The following is a 14,964-nucleotide window of genomic DNA, read 5'->3' as shown; positions in this document are numbered from 1 at the left end:
CCGTCCAGGGGCTCAGTGTCGGGAGGGAACTGGCCGTGGAATATATGAAAGGTGCCAGGTCCTGTGCAGAAGGCATCCAGGTGCCAGGGCGGAACCCAGGATGGTGCAGTTGATAATACGGTTACCACTGATGGAGCATTTTCTAGATTACTGGGTGCCAGGCTGCACTAGGTGCTCTATATACATTTTGTTCGTGATGAATTTAGTAGTATTGGCTCCACTTTGTATTGTAGCAGAGAAAGACAATTAAAAAAAAAAGAAAGAATTTCAGAGAGTAACAAAGGAAAACAGGAAAATGTAGAAGTGTGATAAGGGTGAGACAGGGTAGCCGTGGCCTGTCTGGATCGGTGAACCAGAAAGCTCCTTGGGGACTTCCCTGGTGGCGCAGTGGTTAAGAATCCACCTGCCAGTGTAGGGGACACGGGTTCAAGCCCTGGTCCGGGAAGATCCCACATGCCGCGGAGCAACTAAGCCTGTGCACCACAACTACTGAGCCTGCGCTCTAGAGCCCGTGAGCCACAACTCCTGAGCCCGCGTGCCACAACTACTGAGCCTGAGTGCCACAACTACTGAAGCCCGCGTGCCTAGAGCCCATGCTCCGCAAAAAGAGAAGCCACTGCAATGAGAAGCCCGCGCACCCCAACGAAGAGTAGCCCCCACTCGCCACAACTAGAGAAAGCCCACGCTCAGCAACGAAGACCCAACACAGCCAAAAATAAACTTAATTAATTAATTAATTGAAAAAAAAAGAAAGAAAGAAAGCTCCTTGGAAGAAGGGATGTTTTAGCCAGAACTTGAATGTCAGGAGGGGACAGACATTAGAAGGAAGCTTGCCAGGCAGAGGGAACAGCTCGGTGACTGGGGAGCAGCGAGAAGTCAGGAGGGCCTGGAGTGGGAAGATGTCCTGATGACGGGGTGGGGAGAGGTGGGCAGGCCAGGACTCCGAGTTGGGGTTTCATTTTGAGAGTAACAGGAAGCAGCTCTGCTGGTGGTTTGTGGTGTCTTTTTCACTTTTTATTTTGGAATCAGTTTTCAAACATATACAAAAGCAGAGAGAATGACAAAATGACCCACCATATAACTCAAACCTGGCTTCTGTGCTTACCAACATTTTGCCAATCTTAGTTCATCTCTTTCCACAGGCACACTTTGATAGGTTTAGTACTTTGAAACAAATCTAAGACATCCCGTCATTTCAGCCACAAATACCTAAGTAAGGACTTTTATGTTTTCTAACACAATTGGAGTGGATTTTTAGCAGCATCAGGTCCTCATTTGTCAGGTCCAGGCGTGCACACTTAACAAATCATTGCACTGGGCATGTGTGAAAGTACCTGTTTCATTGCCAGTGTTGGATATTGAATTTTTTTTGGGGGGGTTGAGCCTGGAGGCATGCGGAATCTTAGTTCCCTGACCAGGGATCAAACCCATGCCCTCTTCAGTGGTAGCATGGAGTCTGACCACTGAACTGCCAGGGAATTTGATGGATTTTTTTTTAAATTTTATTGAAGTATAGTTGATTTACAATGTTGTATTATTTCTGCTATACAGCAAAGTGACTCAGTTATATATATTCTTTTTCATATTCTTTTCCATTCTGGTTTATCACAGGGTATTGAATATAGTTCCCTGTGCTATACATTAGGACCTTGTTGTTTATTCATCCTGTATATACTAGTTTGTATTTGCTAATCCCAAGCTCCCACTCTTTCCCACCCCCACCCCTCCTGGATTTTTAGTTTTGCTAATTGGATAAAAAAAAAAAGTGGTGTGTGTGTTGACTTATAAACTCTCAGTGGTGCGGTGGCTACTGAGTGGGGCTGTGCTGGGTCCCAGCCGTTCCCCACAGAGCTTGGCTTTGACAGGGGACATCTTCCCTGACTCCCTGTGCCCTCTAGGTGAGGCCCTGGGCCTGAACCGGCCTGTGCTCGTCCCTTACAAACTGATTCGGGACAGCCCAGATGCTGTCGAGGTCACAGGCCTGCCCGATGACATCCCTTTCCGGAACCCCAACACATATGACATACACCGGCTGGAGAAGATCCTGAAGGCCCGGGAGCACGTCCGCATGGTCATCATCAACCAGCTCCAGTGAGTGCCCCCAGCACCTGCGTCAGGGTGGGCAGGGTGGTGGGGGCCATGGGAGAGGGTGCTGCTTGGATCTGGGAGGGGAACGCCCAAAGCAGGCCCAGCCAGGAGTCAGAGAGAGAGACAGAGAGAAAAGGAGAGAGAGGGACCTTTCACTTGCACAGAATCCAGGAGATGGACTAGCTTAACACTCTCATCTTAAAGATCAGGAAACTGGTGAGGAAAGGGACAGTGTAAGTCACAGTGGGTCAGCTGGGCTCTAGACCCAGGTAGCTTAGTCCATTCGGGCTGCTGTAACAAAATACCACAGACCGGGTAGCTTAAACAAAAGAAGTTTATTTCTCACCATTCTGGAGGCTGGGAAGTCCAAGATCAAGGTGCCAGCAGATTTGGCATCTGGTGAGGCTCTTCCTGGTTCACAGATGGCCCTCTTTTCACTGTGTCCTCACATGGTGGAAGGGACAAGGGAGCAATCTGGGGCCTCTAATAAGGGCACTAATCCTGTTCTCGAGGGCTCCACCCTCCTGACCTAATCACCTCCCAAAGACCCCACCAACAAATACCATCACATTGGGGATTAGGTTTCAACATTTGAACTTTTCGGGGACACTAGCATTCAGTCTGTAGCCCCGGATGTCCTGATTACAACCCCTTTCAACTGAAACACAGGCCTCAGCATTCATGGGTGTTGGTTTACTTTTTGGATTTTAATTAAATTTGATTTTTTTTTTTTTTTTACTCTTCCCCTCATGTTTACCCATTTTACTGTATTTAGAAAATAACAGTAATTCAGTACCCCCAGAGACAACCACTGTCTGTATTTTACTATATATCCTTATAGTGTTTTTTTAAAAATATTGTAGTTTATTTGATTATTTTCTGATTTAGAAACAATACACACAGCACACTTGGGAAAATAGAAAAAGTAGAAAAAACGAGGAAGATAACCCATAACACTCCTGTTCAGAGTTAACACTGGTGGTGCTTTTTTTTTTTTTAATAATATTTATTTATTTATTTATTGGCTGCACCGGGTCTTCGTTGCGGCATCAGGATCTTTAGTTGCGGCATGTGGGATCTAGTTCCTTGACCAGGGATCGAACCCGGGTCCCTTGCATCAGGAGCACAGAGTCTTAACCGCTGGACCACCAGGGAAGTCCCTGATGGTGCATTTCTTTCTTAGTTTTTCCTCTACCCATATTTTCTTTTCAATTTTATACTCCATGTTTTAAAATTAAAATAGTATTTGCATGTGTCAAAAAAATCAAATTATTCAGAGGGGTCTCAAATGAAAAGTAGAGGTTTCCCTTCCTTCCCAACTACAGTCCACTCCCTGAAGTAACTTCTGGAAAATAGGAGAAAATGCCCACCCCACACCCTGTAGGCATACGTTCCACAGAGAACCACCAAAGACATTCTGGGGTTTTCCTTCAACGTTTCCACTTCTCTTTTAATGCCTGTTAGATATATATTTTGAAAAATGAAACTGAGATCAAACAGTATTTATCTGTAGACAGTAAGTAAAACTTGCTGTTTCCACTTCTCTTTTAATGCCTGTTAGATATATATTTTGAAAAATGAAACTGAGATCAAACAGTATTTATCTGTAGACAGTAAGTAAAACTTGCTGTTTCCTCGCTGGCTATCTTGCGTGTATTTGACCATTATCTATTTCCATGATAACTCCCTTTAACGACTGTTTAGATGGACCATAATGTCCTCTACTGATGGACATTTAGGTTACGTCTGATTTGTGGGGGGTGGTTCATATAATAACACTGCAAGTAAAATAATCAATAAAATAAAAAGTAAAAGATATATTAAGATACACTACTGTCTCAAATATCCATTTACATAAATCTAGGCACACACTTTTGATTACTTGGTCAGATGACACCCTCGCTCTCTAGAGGAAACCAGGTCCCGAGACTGGCGATCATGCGCCTGCTCTGGGCGGGGATGCTGACCGTTTTCATCCGGGTCTTACCTGGCTAATGTTCCAGCAGTGGCGGCATCTCATCTCATGTCATCTCACGAGAGATGTCGCCCAGACTCAGGGAGCAGGTGAGAAGGAGGAGGGGAAACCTCATTTTCTAACTGCCACCTCATCTTTCTCTTTTTCAGGCCTTTTGCAGAAATCTGCAATGATGCCAAGGTGCCAGGTAAGTCAGAGGCTAAAGAGGCCATCCTTGGGAAATCCCTGGCAGTCCAGTGGTTAGGACTCTGACAGGGGGCACGGGTTCAATCCCTGGTCAGGGAACTGAGATCCCACAAGCCACGCGGTGTGGCTGGGAAAAAAAAAAAAAAAAAAAGCCCACCCTTCTGCCTCTCAGGGACCAGAGTCTATGGACAGATCTGGGCCAAGTGGCACGCAATAGAGGGAAGTGTAGTCCCCCTGCCCAGTACCTCCCCAGGGAGCCTGAGACCTCCCTCTGCAGCGCCAGTATCCCCAGGTGCTGGAAGGACAGGAAGCCTGCAGGCACCCTTCAGAGAGGCCCTGCCACAGAGGGCCAGATCAGCTAGAGAGGATCAGCTAGAGAGGGTGTCAGATCTGCTAGAGAGGGTGAGGGACAGGCTGGAACCAGCAAGAGGGGGCGTCAGGTAGGATGGCGGAAGTCACCTGGGGAGGGGAGGAGGGGTGACTGGGGTCGGCAGGGGTGAGGCAGGCGGGCGCTGCCGGAGGCTGGCTGGGCCCCCTAGATTCTGCCTGCATTTGCAGGGCAGCACCTGCACCAGACCCTGGTCTTCTGGAACCTCTCAGGGCGCAAGAACCTGGGAAACTCTGGGATTCTGATTAAGCAGGCGTGCCACAGAGCTCGAGAGGATGGAGCCCTGGGAATTGGGAGGTGCACCTCTGATTAAGAAACACCCATCTCGTCCCACCTCTCATGGTACCTCTGGGAAACTGAGGCCCAGGGAGGGGAAGGGACTTGCCAAGGCCATATAGTGAGTTGGCGGCCGCCTAGAACCTGGTGTCCGGACCATCCATCTGAACCACAGGCCGCCGTGGACTGCAGGCCCCAGCGTGGCTGCTTAACGGGGACAGTGATGGAATTCAGCGAGGTGGCCCCACCCCGGCCTGAGACCCAAGATGGCCCAACTCCAGATGGTCCCAGTTCCCCTGGGACACCACAGCCTGGGGTGGCACAGGCAACCAGCAGCCACCTCCTTCTAGCATGTGCTGATGCCACGGGCACGGCACTAGGCACTCATGGTAGGGAGGTGACTAGGTTTGGGAGCTGCTCCCAAGTCAAAGGCAGACACGCAGAAGGCTCCATGGAGGCCTCAGGGAGGAGAGTTTGGGACAAATGATCAGAGACTGGATGCTGTCACTTACATCCACCCCCCGCCGTGGCCATCTTTAAGGTCCACAGCCCTGGGCCAGCGCCTCTGACTTGTTGGCATGTGAAGCCTCCTACAAAAACTCCTCCTCCCTGGCTCGCAACCTGGGCTCCTCCTGCCTCCAGAGCCTCCTGTTTCCCGGGGTCTTTACACCACATCCCAGATGCCAGGCTCTGGTTTTGCTTCAGCAGCTGAATGAACAATTGCCCCCTGGGCCCAGCCTGCCCTCATGCTGTGTCATTAAGACCCTTCTGGTGGGCTGTGTCAGTCACCTGTCCACCCACTCAGTCGAGCCCAGTCCCCACCTGTGCATCACACAGCAGCAAATCGTTTTTTGTTTTTTTTTTTTTTCTGGCCTTGAGAATTCGGGGATCTTAGTTCCCCCACCAGGGATGGAACCCGGTCCCCTGCGGTGGAAGTGCAGAGTCCTAACCACTGGACCACCAGGGAATTCCCCAATATACAGCTGCACATCTTTTTGATAAGTCTTACATATTCACATGAATTGAATTCAGCAGCAACACGACCCCTGCTAGTCCTGCTGTGTGCTGGGCTTGGTACTAGGCTCTTTCATACACATAATCTCCTTTGAGTCTCATATCACAGTTGTCCCCTTTTGGCTCAGAGAGGTTAATCAATTTACCAGGGTCACACAGCTAGTAGGTGGCAGCAGTGGAGTTTGCACTTAGGACTTCTGGCTCTGAACCAGGGTTTCTTTCCATTGGGACACTGCCTGTCTACTAGTACCTGTGACCTGTCATCATTCACAGCAAATCAGATCTGGGTCGTCACACATCAGCGGTAACAGTAGCAACAATACTGATACCAATTCTCAGTTTCTGACGATTTACTGGGGACCAGGCACATTAGCTCATGTGACTCTCCCAGCAAGCCTGCAGGATCTTACATTTTACTTGTGACAGAATGAAGGCTCGTTGGCCACTAAGTGACTCCCCTTAAGACTTAAGTCTGTGTGGCTCAGAGTCTGGGAGTTCTGGGGAGGCCGGGAGCCCGCAGGCTACATGGTCTGAGGAGGGTATAAGGAAACCTGCTGGGGAGACCCACTCGGGGGAGGAGGCTCTATCGTTAGCAAAGCAGACAGGTGAACGGGAGCAGGAAGGTGGGCGAGTGGGGCGCGGGGCTGCTTAGGGAAGGAGGCCGGAGAGATGGGCCTCAGCCGCTGGTGGGCCGGGAGCCTTGAGTGCTGAGAGGGGGACTTCAAACCAGAGAGCAAGGCCTTCTCCGTGGGGGGTCAGGAGGCCAAGACACAGTGGCCCTGGCACCTGGCGTCAGCAACCCTTTCTCCTACCAGCCAAAGACAGCAGCATCCCCAAGCGCAAGAGAAAGCGGGTCTCCGAAGGGAATTCCATCTCGTCTTCCTCCTCCTCTAACCCGGAGTCAGTGGCATCCACCAACCAGATCTCACTCGTGGTAAAGTTGCACAGACCTGGACCTGACTGCTCTTCTCTCTGGCTTTCAGCCGGCACTCGGGCAGGCTCGTCTACTCCGGAGCGTGGGTCTGGGGTGCGGGGAGATGCTGGGCACTGAGTAGAGTCTGCAGACACATCTGCCTGCCCTACCCATGAGACAGTCCACCCCCCTCTCATCAGGTGCCCACAGGCGCCCGGGGAAGGAGTTCACACCCCCACTGTGCAGATGGGCAAACTGAGGCCGAGGAGAGGGAAGGGACCTGACCCCCCACTCGGCAGGACCTCAAGCAGACTCCTGGGTTCCCGGGGCAATCAGATGCTAGACTAATCTCTGCGCTCACATCACATGCTCTGAGCCACAGCCCTGTGAGGTGTTCCCTGCAGTTACGTAGACAAGGAAAACCAGGGTCAGAGGCCGCATGACTCTGTGGCCTCATGGCTGGTCGGTGGTGGATGGAGACCCCACCTCCAAAGCTCCACCTGTTCTGCCACGTGGCTGGATTTTTCTCTCCCACCTACGAGGAAAACCTCATTAAGCGCACACACTTGAGGGTTCTTTCTGATTTCAAAATATTAGCTTTGAAATCCTGAGTCCCAATGGGGAGAATATTGGAAGACAGTTGAAAATGACTTTAGGATTTGTTTATCCTTGGACCCCTTCCTGCTAAACCCCGAAGCTCAGGCTTTGCCTCTGTTCCTGCCAGGGTGCTCACAGAGGGTCCCTAGCCCCTTGCACCACCCAGAGAGACAGGACAGCTGCTTTGGGGCCTGAGGCCTGGAGGGGGCTGAGTTGATGGTGGTGACCAGCAGTTCTGAGCCAATCCCCAATTCCCTCCCCACATGTCTGCTCACATGGCTAGCCCCCGGGACACAGGTGGGAATAGGTCAGAAGGCTCCAGCCCAGGCCCCATGGCCACTGGTGAACTGCGTGACCTTAGACAGGTCACGTCCCGTCTCTGGGCATTCCATGGCCTCAAAATAAATAGCATCTGAGGAAGCCCTTCAGAAAGCAGCGCTGAGTGTTCTGGTATGCTCTCCACGTCACCCGGAGTCCTAACCCGGGCTCTCTGTCCCCCTCTTTCTAGCAATGGCCAATGTACATGGTGGACTATGCCGGCCTGAACGTGCAGCTCCCGGGACCTCTGAATTACTAGACCTCAGTGCTGAATCAGGACCTCACTCAGAAAGACTAAAGGAAATGTAATTTATGTACAAAGTGTATATTCGGATATGTATCGATGCCTTTTAGTTTTTCCAATGATTTTTACACTATATTCCTGCCGGCAAGGCCTTTTTAAATAAGTAAAAAAAAAAAAAAAAAAAAAAACCATTGCCTTTGTTCCTGTTGCGTGTTCTCTCTTGGAATTTGTGGCTGCAGCTATCACTGGAACGAGGTCAGGAAACCCAGCTCAGGTGGCCTGCCCGGGCCCTCCGTCTTTGCCAAAGCAGAGGCGGTGGCCCTGACCGCGAGGCCCTGGGTACAGACTTCACTCATTTGGCTGCTGCTGGGGTCACATGACCTCAGGATGCGGCACCACGGAAGGCAAAGTGCTAGGCTGACCCCCCTGGCCTCAGGGAGCGTTCAGTGTGGTAAGGGGCCGTCTTGCCCTTGCCCCAGTAACTCAGGTGAAGTCAGAAAAGTCAAGTATGGGGACTTCCCTGGTGGCACAGCGATTAAGATTCCGAGCTCCCAATGCAGGGGGCCTGGGTTTGACCCCTGGTCCAGGAACTAGGTCCCACATGCCACAACTAAGAAGCCCACATGCCGCAACAAAGGAGCCAGTGAGCTGCAACTAAGGAGCCTGCCTGTTGCAACTAAGACCTGATGCAACCAAATAAATAAATATATATATATATTTAAGTCAAGTATGATCAGCAAGTATGGAATCTTCATAGCTGGAGGGAAGGCATCTTGGCGAAGGGGCTTTGGGTTGGGCCTGGAGGGCTGGGGTGGGTTTTTTTGTGTGTGTTTTTCTTTAACATCTTTATTGGAGTATAATTGCTTTGCAATGGTGTGTTAGTTTCTGCTGTACAACAAAGTGAACAGCTATACATATACATATATCCCCATATCTCTTCCCTCTTGCATCTCCCTCCCTCCCTCCCACCCTCCCACCCTCCCTATCCCACCCCTCTAGGTGGTCACAAAGCACGGAGCTCATCTCCCTGTGCAATGCGGCTGCTTCCCACTAGCTAGCTATTTACATTTGGTAGCATATATATGTCCATGCCACTCTCTCACTTCATCCCAGCTTACCTTCCCCCTCCCCGTGTCCTCAAGTCCATTCTCTACGTCTGCGTCTTTATTCCTGTCCTGCCCCTAGGTTCTTCAGAACCATTTTTTTTTTATTTTTTTAAGATTCCATACATATGTGTTAGCATACGGTATTTGTTTTTCTCTTAAAAATATGGAATGCTTCACAAATTTGCGTGTCATCCTTGCCCAGGGGCCATGCTAATCTCTGTATCGTTCCGATTTTAGTGTAGGTGCTGCCGAAGCCAGCACCTGGGGTGGGTTTTTGACAGAGTTCTGGGTACTGAAGCAGAGTGATGGGTCACAGCTGCTTCTCAGAAAGACCTCTTTGGTGGCAGGTGGAAAGGTGAAGGAAAGGATGAGACCGGAGGCAGAAAGACAAGTCAAAAGGGCCTGGCGGTAGTCCAGGCCTGGCACCCAGTGGCCGCTCATTCAGTCCTGGTGGGGAAGGCAGGGCGCCCTTACCTAGCGCAGAATCAGGAAATGGTCCTAGAAGCACATTAGGAGTTGGTGGGACAAAGCGGGGAGGGCTGGCGCAGGACGGTGGCACAAAGGGGGGAGAGCCGCACGTGCAAAGGCAGGGAGGCCCGGACCGAGAACCTGGAAATTCCAGGAACAAGGAGTCGCTGGAGCAGAGGACTCAAGGAGAGCGGCTGGAAGTGTGACGGATAGGTGGGTGTGTTCCCAGCAGGCTGCTGCCTGCACATGGTGCTGTGATCGAGAGGTGGGCGGGGGCAGAAATGCAGCCTGGGTTCTGCTGGCCCAGCCTTGCACGTTGCATCCTGTTCTCCCTGGCCCTGGTGGAAGACCCTGTGGGCCGGGTAAAGGTGATGGGGTATAGTGGTGAGAGCCACAGCACAGAGTACCAGGGGAGAACCAAGACCAGATCTGCATTTTGGAAGGGTCCACTTCCAGCAGCCAGGAAACTTCAGAGGAGGGAGAAGCTGGAGGCCATGTGGGAGGCTCTTGTAGTTGTTCCAGCGAGAGCTGGCAGGGTTTGAGCCAGGTGGAGAATAACAGGGAGGGCAGCCAACAGGACTTGGAGGTCAATTGGATGCAAGTGCTGGGGCGTAGAGGAGTCAGGGTGACCACGGGGTCCAGCCAAGGTCCAGCAGGAAGCCTGCAGCTTGGAGGAACTGAGTCCTGAATCAGCTAAGTACACGATCCAAACGGTTCAGGAGCTTCTGCCAGCCCTCTGGGTTAGCCCGGTGCCCAGAGCTGGGAGGGAAGGCCCTGTACCAGCCTTCCAGACTCTGCTTCCTCCTAGAAAGACGCAAGAAGCCGGAACCACGAGCTGGGTATGCCCCACCCAAACTTGTCCTCTTTCTGCCACATGCCAGTGGCCCCAGGACCTGCCAGGGCTCTCCACTCCATCCTCAGGCCCCTGGCCCTGGGCCCAGCTGGCCTTGTAATCTCCAGGATCAGGGGGAGGGGCGACCCCCTCTACTGACCACCCCCCGCAAGGCATAAACTGCCTAGGAGATCAAGGACATCGTTGCAGCTGCCACCTTGCCTTCAAGCCCCCTTCTTTTGCCACCCAGCCTTCCCCCATCTCATCCTATCTCTCCCTGGATTAAAAAACCCCACTGCTTTCCCTCCCCCGCAGCACTGAGTGCCAACTTCTTGGCGCTCCCGGTCTGTCCCCCTCCTCTGCCTCTCATCCCACCGATCTGTCCCCTTTCTTCTCCACGTCAGCCACAGAGCAGTGAGCGGCTGCAGCCTGGCACCGGCTTCCTCGCGGCCTGGTTGGCCTGGGACTCGGGTCCACCTGGCGCCCCCGCACCCCAGCTGGCGCCTCCCGGTTGTCTAGACCGACCAGGGTCGCCCCGCCCCCGGGCTCAGATCTGCGGCCAGAGCCGGAAGTGGCTCTGGCCCCGGGAGGGCGGGGCTCCGCGTGCCCGAGACGGTGCCGCCGCCGACTGCGCGGAGAGGCGGGGAGCCCCGGGGAAGGGCGCTGGAACCCCGGAACACCAGCGCTGCGGACTGCAGAGTGTCTGCATCTGTCATCTTTCGGACGTGTGCAAATAGGTAGGTTGGTGCAGCAAACCTTCGCGCCTTGTTGCCGGACTTCATTTCATAAAAGCATAAGGCGGAACCCCTCCCGTCAAGTCAAAGCTTTTGAACCAAGAGGTGACCTGTGTCCGTTTCCCCTCCTGTCCCGGGCGCTCCGGGCTTTGGGAGGTGTGTCCGGGTTGAGTACGGAGGATGTGCTTGGGGGCCGCTGGCCACCTCCCCTCCACCCCCCACCCCGCCTGCTCGCTTTGCCCAGTGTGCCCAGCCAGCACCCCCAGATACGCTGAGGGATGCCTTACCGAGTATGTCCTCCCAAGCATCCCCTGCTTTCTGCAAGAGAGCCAGATGCTGTTTATGCAACCTCTCCAGAATCTCAGCGTACTGTACTTTTTAAAGTGATTTGATTCAAAGCACTCATTCTTTAATTAAACTTCATTTAGCTGCCATCTGTCTGGGTTCAAAATTGGCTTCGTGTTTTGCAACTCTAAATGAGAATTGTTATTGGATTTGTAAACACATGCACCCAAAAAAAAAAATCACAAAACACTTTCAAAAGTAATAAATGAGGAATGTGCAGAAGCATGTTGGGAGCTGCATCTTAGGCGTTCTAATTGCTGGGGAATGTATTCTGGCGGGTACATAATCATTTTATATACAAATCTTTGTATAGAAATCTGGTATCAATGAAAAGATCAAGATTATAGAAAATGCTGGAATTATATCTGACTGAAAACAGTAATAAAGCAATAATCAGAGCAGGGACAAAGCGAGGGTGAGGCCGGAGGGGGGCGGGGAGCAGCTCTCATGCACCTGTTCCCCTGCAGGGAGCCTCCCTCACCTGCCCAGCTGCTTCCCTTCTGCTAAAAAAGGAGGAGGGTGAGCCTGAGCTCTACTGGCAGGGGCTTCACAACAACCCTTCTAGATACCTTTTTAAGTAAGGAGTCAAAGCTTTATTAAGGCTCAGCTGCTGACCTCCAAGGTGTAGGGTCTGCTCCCTCCCACCTGGGCCAGGCAGAGAAGGAGAAAGAAGAGAAAAGATGGAGAGGGATGGTAGCACCTCTTTGAAGCCTCATGTAGTGGCTCTTCAGGAAGAATAGTATTAAGGATTTTTTGGTGGGGAAACTGAGGCACGAAGACAGTGGAGGAGCAGAGCTGGAGGCTGGTGGTCGCAGGATGGGCAGCTCTTGGTGTCAGAGTTTCTGGTTGATCGAGTTTGGAGGACGCAGAAGTGGGAAGGGGGGTAGAGGTTGACGTGTGTGGATTGAAACAGGACCCCAACAACCCAAAGACTCTCTTTGAGTGATCTGGCCTCTGCCCCGTGCTCCCCTGATCTCATATCCTGGGCCGTCTCCCCAGCACTGCCCTTCTGTCACATGGGGTTGGGGGTCCTTCTTTCATTTCCTCAAAGAGGCCTCTCCTTCTTCCCAACTCACGTGGCAGCGCCTTCCTGTTTTACCTTTCACTGAAATGTCCCCTCCACGGAGGCCTCTCCGAACCATCCAGTCTAAGGCAGAAATACCCTCCACCTCATGATTTTTAAATTTCACCTCCTTTTAAAAAACAAACCATGTTGGGCTTCCCTGGTGGTGCAGTGGTTGAGAGTCCGCCTGCCGATGCAGGGGACACGGGTTCGTGCCCCGGTCTGGGAAGATCCCACGTGCCGCGGAGCGGCTGGGCCTGTGAGCCATGGCCGCTGAGCCTGCGCGTCCGGAGCCTGTGCTCCGCGACGGGAGAGGCCACAACAGTGAGAGGCCCGCGTACTGTAAAATAAATAAATAAATAATAAAATAAAATAAAACCATGTTATTACTGCACTCATCTCCACAGGGGGCAGAAAGTGAGCCTTCCCTTAACTCTATTTTTTTTTTTTTTTTTCGCTGCACCACTCAGCTTGCAGGATCTTAGTTCCCCGACCAGGGATCGAACCCGAGCCCTCAGCAGTGAAAGCACCGAGTCCTAAAACCACTGGACCTCCAGGGAATTCCCTTCCTTTAACCCTAGATCCTCCTTCCTAGTGATTCCAGTAACCTTGCCCCCACCCCATCACCCTCCCATCTACGGGGAACCAGGACAGGTGCCTCTGCCTGTTTTCCACCATTAAAGCCTGCTTGTTTGATTTCTGGTCAAGCGTTTAGACTCCAGAAGCCTGATGTTTCAACATCAATGTCCCTGAAATGGTCCACCTAAGATGTAGGAAATGGGAGCCAGGATAAACACTAGGTGCTACAAGAGGTACGAAAAACACTCCACCTGGCTTACACTTTTGCAGATAATAGTAATATAACCACTATATACTAATTGTCTAAAATGCCAGAGCCATTAGGTAAGACCTTTTGTGTGCACTGTTAGTCCTCACAGCCCTGCAAGGTAAATATTCTTTCTTCCTCTTACAGATGAAGAATTTGAGGTTCAAAAAAGATCAAGGGTTATTATCCAGGGTTACACAACTAGGAAAAATTGAGCACCAAGCCAGGATTCAAAGCTAGGGCTGCCTGACTTAGAGGATTCAGGCCACCAAGCGCTGCCCCAAGGTAGATCCTGCATGCAGCTGCCCCTCCCCGCTCTGCGTACATGGCAAGGGGTGGAAAAGCAGTGGGCAACCTCCAGCTGGGAGGAGTTCTTGTCTCGTTTCCTCCTTGTTTGAAGAAGAACAGAGGTACATTTAAAAAGAGGGGTCTTCCCTGGTGGCGCAGTGGTTAAGAATCCGTCTGCCAATGCAGGGGACACGGGTTCGTGCCCCAGTCCGGGAAGATCCCACATGCTGCAGAGCAACTAAGCCCACGCGCCACAACTACTGAGCCTGCACTTTAGAGCCCGCGAGCCACAGCTACTGAAGCCCACGCGCCTAGAGCCCGCGCTGCGCAACAAGAGAAGCCACCGCAACGAGAAACCCCCGCACCGCAACGAAGAGTAGCCCCCGCTCACCACAACTAGAGAAAACCTGCATGCAGCAATGAAGACCCAACGCAGCCAAAAATAAATAAATTTATTTTTAAAAAAAAGAGGAGGGAAGAATGGGTACCAGTTCAAGGCTTGCCCAGAAAAGTTGCTAAGACACTCCTCTTAGTGCACAGGAAAGGGATATTAACAGGAGGCCACAGCTGGAAGGACTAGAGAAATACAAACACATACAATCTCACGTATACACACTCACACAGACTCATACACATACGCACACATATTTTTAAAACTGTTAATTAGAGGTGTTGTCATAATCCCCAATTGTAGCAGAGTGCTTGGCTCACAGATGTTGGACTGGCATCTGAGAAAGTGGCACAGAGAGGAGCCATCCTCAGCCACAGCTCTGAACACACCCGGCCCTGCCAGCACGCAGCTCTGCTGGACCCCACTGCCCCAGGAGGAAATCCTCCGGCCTCACTCTGGCATCTGGGGCCCAGCCCCCAGCAACTCCTTCTGTATCTCCCAGTGTGCCTTGGGCTCCAGCCAAACCATGTCCTTACTGTTCTCAGAACATGCTAGAGCCTAACATACCTCCACGCCTCTGCCCCGGCTTTCAGCCTGGCTGGCCCTTCCCCTTTCCTTTGCTTCACAAGGGTGCGCCCTGCTCTGCGGTCCAGCAGGAAGGTCCTGTCTTGTGCCACCTCCCCAGGCGGTCCCGGCCCAGCAGGTGCTCTCAGAAAACTCCACACAATGTGCTATTGTCCCCTGAAAAAAAAAAGAGCTCATTGAACACACAGCCTGAAACACTAGCTCCTAATATCTCCTAAACATCCCCCAGCAAAAAGAATGTCGTTTTCTTCTCTGTCGCCTTCCAGACGTCCTGCTCTGAAGTCTGAGATACAAGCCTTCCTTGCTCAGGAAATCTGCTCTTCCTCT

The 14,964-nt window shown here is 51.8% G+C and overlaps 1 protein-coding gene and 1 non-coding gene across 6 annotated transcripts in view; one reads left to right on the top strand and one right to left on the bottom strand.

Moving 5' to 3' along the window:
* The window catches only part of GTF2IRD1 (GTF2I repeat domain containing 1), a 111,747-nt gene extending 103,674 nt beyond the window's left edge, over nucleotides 1-8,073 (top strand). For 4 of the 5 annotated variants that reach the window (XM_060033135.1, XM_060033132.1, XM_060033134.1 and 1 more), the window contains 4 exons: nucleotides 1,899-2,091; nucleotides 4,213-4,250; nucleotides 6,743-6,861; nucleotides 7,946-8,073. In XM_060033135.1, the coding sequence (XP_059889118.1) occupies nucleotides 1,899-2,091; nucleotides 4,213-4,250; nucleotides 6,743-6,861; nucleotides 7,946-8,014 (419 nt within the window). In that variant the 3' untranslated portion in view covers nucleotides 8,015-8,073. Of the gene's footprint in view, nucleotides 1-1,898; nucleotides 2,092-4,212; nucleotides 4,251-6,742; nucleotides 6,979-7,945 lie in introns of those variants that run through there. The other variant, XM_060033130.1, reaches the window with a different exon arrangement.
* A 1,189-nt stretch (nucleotides 8,074-9,262) lies between these two features.
* Nucleotides 9,263-9,366, bottom strand: LOC132439072 (U6 spliceosomal RNA). The gene has a single exon (XR_009522302.1). It is a non-coding gene; the product is annotated as a U6 spliceosomal RNA (small nuclear RNA).
* Between the last annotated feature and the right edge of the window lie 5,598 nt (nucleotides 9,367-14,964).

This window comes from Delphinus delphis, chromosome 15 (assembly GCF_949987515.2).
Source record: "Delphinus delphis chromosome 15, mDelDel1.2, whole genome shotgun sequence".
Taxonomy (NCBI): Eukaryota; Metazoa; Chordata; class Mammalia; order Artiodactyla; family Delphinidae; genus Delphinus; species Delphinus delphis.
Note: the sequence above shows the minus strand (reverse complement) of the source record. Positions and strands in the feature narration are given on the sequence as shown.